Here is a 6,000-nt window from a genome sequence, read left to right on the forward strand (position 1 = left end):
TTAGAAAATAATCAGAAAGCAACATTGCTTCAACTGCCTCATACAACAAAAATTACACACAAACAGCATATAGTCATTTAGCCCTTTGAATACTTTTGGCTATTCATTAAGATCGTGGTTGATGTGTATTTTAACTTTTTTTTTCTCTTCTTGGTTCTGTAATTTCACCTAATAAAAATCGATCAGCCTCAGGCTTGAAATTTACAAGCAACTCTCCATGGCCACAACATCTGCTTTGTTTTTTTATTTTTGGGGCGGGTGGGGGTGTTGGTGGTGACGGCGGCGGCAGGCACAGTGATGGGTTTGAGATTTTCACTACCTGTGAGAGGAGGAATATTTGCTAAATGACTTAGCTCTAATGTTATGGTTGCTCCCTCTGATTCTGAATGTTTACCAGCAGAGGAAATTGTTTTCTCTCCATTTACCCTATAAACCTCTTTACTCATAGTAAATATCTCATTTATATCACCTTCAAATCTTCTATATGCCAAGGAATCCAAGTTTAGTCCATGCAACCTAATCCACTTCTTTTTATAAATTATATGGTGCAACAACTTCAAACTGGAAGTTGCTATTTAAGACTTCCCAATAACAACTTCCAGGTCAATCCCCGGTCAGTGCAATGTACACTGATCTGGCTAAGTTCCATGTAACATTTTTGAATACTTCTTTGAAGAATTCTTCAATTCTTCTTTGCATTCAATGCAGAAAGCAGTTTCTATGAACAGACTTAAATCTACAAGTGAAATTTTAACTTTCCATGCCATGGAGGTAAAAGGTTTTTAATCCAATTTAACCACAATTGTCAGGATCAAGAGATCCATCCTCCTCCCTCAACACACTCCTGTCCACTCCAGATGGTGGAATACAACATAGCAAGATCACATTATTCAGGTCACAGAGATAACAATATAATAAATAACCAAATGTACAATATTTAGACTTGCCAGCAACAAAATAATAGCATTCTGAATCCTTGTGCTTTTCAAAGTATTCAACTGTTTCAGTAATACAATATGGTTGCATATTTGCTACTCACACTGCCAATATGTGGAATTAGACAGATGAACAAAACTGAGGAAAAGGAAAAGCATTCAAAGGTATGCTGAAACATCAGCACAAAGCAACAGAGTGTTTCCTGACATCTGTGTCAGCCAATGCATTAGCCAAGATTTACAGGCAAGGTTGGGTCGGCAACTTAACTGTACCATATAATTTATTTTACAGCAAACATTCTATTTAAAGAGATCTTTTTAAAAGGGCCTCTACTACCAAAACTACAGAATTTCTCCAGCCAAATGCCATAAATGGAGGATTTTTACAAAGAAGTGCAATCTTCAGGTGCAATTGTCAGGGAAACTGAATAATTGTCTCCATTCTGGACAATAATAGCACTATTATTTGCAGCCCAAAAAAATTCCCTCGTTATCCCTTATAACAGGAAATGCCCTTCAAATAGATGGTATTTCGAGTATTGGAGATTTCATTAACATTTCTTATCTGACGTGTAAATCAAATAACTTTTTGTTTTCACATCTACAGCTGATTGACAGCACTCTACTGTTTGACCAGCATCTGAAAATTTACATGTTAAACACTGCCATCTCATTAAGCAATTTCTACTGTTTTTGATTCTAAGTACAAGCAAGCAACAATGTGAATAAATTGGTGGGCTGAATGACCTCTTCTGGAGCCACGAATGCTTCGATTGTAAATGTCTTCACAAAATTTTGTTTCTCGCAAAGACTGAATTGCTACAACTTATTTCAGCACTGCAGAGAGATTAAAATTTGGTCACAGCTTCCACTTAACATTCTACAACAAGCCTATAGAAAAACGTTCTTATTTACTGGCTTAGTGGCAAGGGCTGATGAAATACAAAATTGATGAGAACTTGAGAAGTAGGGTTGGTCTGAACATTGGAGTTCCATGCAGTACTAAATAAGGAATCAGGAAAGACCAAACCAAGATATTTTTAGAATCATAGAATCCCTACAGTGTGGAAACAGGCCATTCAGCCCAACAAGTCCATACCAACCCTCTGAACAGCATCACACCTGACCCATCTCCCTACCCTTTCCCTGTAACCCTGCATTTCCCGTGGCTAACATGAATATGGCTAATATTGTAGTGCCACTTTACAGACAAATTTACATGTCTAGTTTCCATTAGAATATACTTACATTTCAAGTTCAATATGTCCTTTGCTATATCCTCGTTTCACATAAAGACCAACCTGCTCAACAAACAGATGTATAATTTTAGTACAGCCATTAGAGAAATGCGAAAATGGACTGAAAAAACTTAAGGAATAATTTATTGGGTTTAGTTTACTCATTGTCAATCTGAATGAAAAGAACACAATGTCAAAGTGCGAAACAGCTCAAGTTACATCTTCCAAACAGGGAGACAGTGGGTCAAAGATCTAATCATCCTAATTATGTTAGATTTGCAATGCACAAAATAATTTCCATTCTCTCAAAAATTAGTCAGAGACTAAAGACTAACCCTTTAATGCATCATATTGATCATCATTACTTTTGTAAGGTAATATAGGATAACCATCATGATTAGTCTGCAAAGTCACAATAACACATTTTACTTGTCTCTTCACAATCCAACACTTTTTAGGCTGCCAAGCAAAGCAGAAGTCAAAATGTGACACTTGCATAAACTACACCTGGAACTAATCATCATTTAAGATAGTGAAATTTGGAATAGTGAATACAATATTGTAACAGGAAAATAAGGAGGGAAAGAAATAATGAATTAAGAAATAAATAAACTGGGAGGAAAAAGTGAAAAATAAATTATTCTCTTTCTATATCTTCAGTGGTTAAAATTTGATGGAATGCACCTCTATGTTTGTTGGAATTTACCGTGCCAAAGTGATTTTTAATTATTGTGAAACACTTATCACATCATTAATAGGTACGTACACAAAAATGGACAATGGTACATTTAGTGGTTATATATGAAGCAACTACAGAAAATTCATACTATTCAATACATCTGAATGACAAGTCTCTTGACAAACGTCACGATGATAGATCATGAACCCCAATTATCTATGGATGCAAGGCACAGTGGTAGTGCCCAAATCTCTGAGCCAGAAGACCTGGGTTCAAATCCCACCTGCCCCAAAGGTATGTAATAACATCTCTGCAAAAGGTCTATATGAAAATATCTGTAATAAACTTAATTACAACATGCAACACTTAATAAAAGGAACACAGTGAAAAAATGATTGAAATTATAAATTCTGAGCAAACAATGCATTGTCTGGACTGTCTGGAATGCCAGTGTAGCATAACCCAGCCTCAAGGGAAACCGCGTAATGTTATATCTGACAAATGTCAAGGAAGCTTCAAACAGAAGGGCTTCAAAGGAATAAATGCAATGTAAACTGAACTGCAAGACTGTGAACACGAATGAAGTATAAAAAGCAAGACAGACATGTTTGTATTTTCCCCTTGCAAGAACAGTGAGCGGTATGTGTGCTAGCAGACTGTGCTATGAGAGTCACAGCCAAGTAAACCCCTAGTCATCCCTATGTTGCAGGTAAATAGAAAGTATCTCTCTCTCTCTCCATGCTGGAAGCCAGAAAACAAATGAAACTGCCTTCAAAAAGAAACAAGTCACTAGCCTTTCAGCTGATCTGCAAAACTAAACAATCAATTGCTTGTCTACTGTCATCACACAATACATAGACACAACGATTCAGTGCTTCCTTTTTATGGAACTCAGACCAATCCATATACATTTTTAAAAATTTTTATTTTCTTTGACTTACTCTCATTTCTAATAGATGTTGAAATATTATTTCTTATCATGCTTAGGAACTAATAAATTCATTTTTTCATTAACTCAAGAAAGGCTGGTTAAGTTAGCTTCACTTGAAATGTAAATTCATTTGGCCTGACAGTAAGGCATCCAGAAGGAAAGGAATCAAGTGGGCAGGTGAACAAAGAAGGGAACCAGTATATCCTTTCTCACCTGGGAACTTGACAATTTGGGGTATCTTTTCTATACCTGCAAGAAATTGGGGAACTTTGCCCAGGGACTGATTGGAACACAAGATACCACTACAGTTAAGGTTTTGGAAGAGTACAGCATCTGGGATAACAACATTCTGACTAACGCATTTAGATATCTATGCGTAAACAGTGGACATTGCTGACTAAATTGCAGGTGAATGACAGTGAGTGCAGTTGGTGTCACCACTACATCTATTTCAAAATTCTGTAATATTGCAAATCTGCACAACCAGGAATCTCTTATGCAAATCATGAGAGAGAACTCTCCCATGCTCTTTAAGATAGTGCCCACCTGGGACAGCAGATAGGGGCTTGGAATAATGTCTCATCCAAAAGAAGGCACCTCATTCAGTGCTATACTGGAGTGTCCATTTGGATTATGTACTTCTATCTCAGGAATGAATTTTGAACTCATCATCCACCATGTCCTTACTGACAACCCAGCAATTGCTGAGAAAGCATATACTTCAGAAGAAATATGCCACAAGGAATCCTCTCATAACTTAGTTCTCCAATTTACGAAACTTGCTGTAAAATCAAGCCAGACTTATTACATAAAACATCATTACCTTGTCTCCTCTGCCAATAAAGGAGGTTTTTCCTGCCAATCCCAGACAAATTGCACAGACAATGCTGGACTTTCCAGTGCCATTGGCACCCACTATCATGTTCAAATTGGCCCCAGGATGAATTTCACAGGAATCATAGGTTCTGAAAATCAACATATCAACATTTGCTGTGTTTATTTCAGATTTCCACAATCTGCAGTATTTTACATTTAATTCAGTGAAATTTATTATAGTGACTTTAATAATTCTGACAGCATTCATCTCTAGTTACTACACCAGGTGAGGATGCAGCACTCTTCATTTGCTTTTGCAACTGGTAAAGGATCCAATGAGGCTAACTGAAAAATAGTGAAGGTGAGAAAATTCTAGCAGTTTAAAAGATGTGCAGGAACAATCTCATAATCTCTACCTCAAAATACTCCTCTATTGTCGGAAAGCACAACAAAATAGTAAGTGTTTATTTCACAGAAATCCCTCTTCTATTCTAATGTCTTCACAAAGGTGTCCTTCCACATAGTTCAGTTAATCCAGTCAACATATCTAGGATACTGCTCTCTCTCATTTGTGCTTATCTAGCATTCCCTTAAATGCATACATGCTGCTCACCTCAACTATACCATTGTGTTAGTCAATTCTACATTCCCATCAATCTTTGGGTAAACGAGTCTGTCACGAATTCCCTATCAAATTTATTAGTGATCCTCATACTCAAGGTTCCTAGTTTTCACCTCCACCATAAGTTATCTTAGGACTATATTCACTGGAATTTAAAAGAATGAAGAGTGATCTCACAGAAACCTAGAAAATTCTAAAAGGACTGGACAGGATAACACAGAGAAGGATGTTTCTGATGACTGAGGAGCTCAGAACCTGAAGTCATAGTCTAAGAATACAGGGTATACCGTTTATGGCTGAGATGAGGAGAAATTTCTTCACCCAGAGAGTCGTGAGCCTCTGGAATTCTTTGCACAGAAGCTGGATGAGGCCAAAACACAATGTTTTCAAGAGGAGTTAGATATGGCTCTTAGGGTTAAGGGATCAAAGAGTGTGGGCACAAAGCAGGAACATGACTGGATGATCAGCCTTGATCATACTGAATGGCACTGCATGCTCAAAGGGCTGAATGGCCTACTCCTGCTCATTTTTCTGCTTTCTACGAGGAGATATCTTCTCCACATCTATGATGTCAAACATTTTTAAACGTCGAACGATTCTGTCTGATCACCCCATGTGCCTTCAATTCAGCTCTATATTGGCCTGAAAGCTTCAGGACTAGACTATTAACCTGTCCACAAATATGGCACAATGTCCAAAATAAACTTGTACGAATTGTTAACATTTTTTGGCACTTGTAGATATGACTAACATGAGCTTAATTACCTATCTGGGCAATT

At 37.2% G+C, this 6,000-nt stretch overlaps 1 protein-coding gene across 1 annotated transcript in view; it reads right to left on the reverse strand.

Moving 5' to 3' along the window:
* Positions 1–4,748, reverse strand: part of smc5 (structural maintenance of chromosomes 5) — a 37,815-nt gene extending 33,067 nt beyond the window's left edge. The window contains exons 1-2 of the mRNA XM_048592265.1: positions 4,607–4,748; positions 2,184–2,236 (exon numbers count right to left, since the gene is read on the reverse strand). Coding sequence (XP_048448222.1) covers positions 2,184–2,236; positions 4,607–4,705 — 152 coding nt within the window. The 5' untranslated portion in view covers positions 4,706–4,748. The remainder of the gene's footprint in view (positions 1–2,183; positions 2,237–4,606) is intronic.
* Between the last annotated feature and the right edge of the window lie 1,252 nt (positions 4,749–6,000).

The sequence above is a fragment of the Rhincodon typus genome, unplaced genomic scaffold (genome assembly GCF_021869965.1).
Source record: "Rhincodon typus isolate 14 unplaced genomic scaffold, sRhiTyp1.1 hic_rhity00000910, whole genome shotgun sequence".
In the NCBI taxonomy this organism is placed as follows: domain Eukaryota; kingdom Metazoa; phylum Chordata; class Chondrichthyes; order Orectolobiformes; family Rhincodontidae; genus Rhincodon; species Rhincodon typus.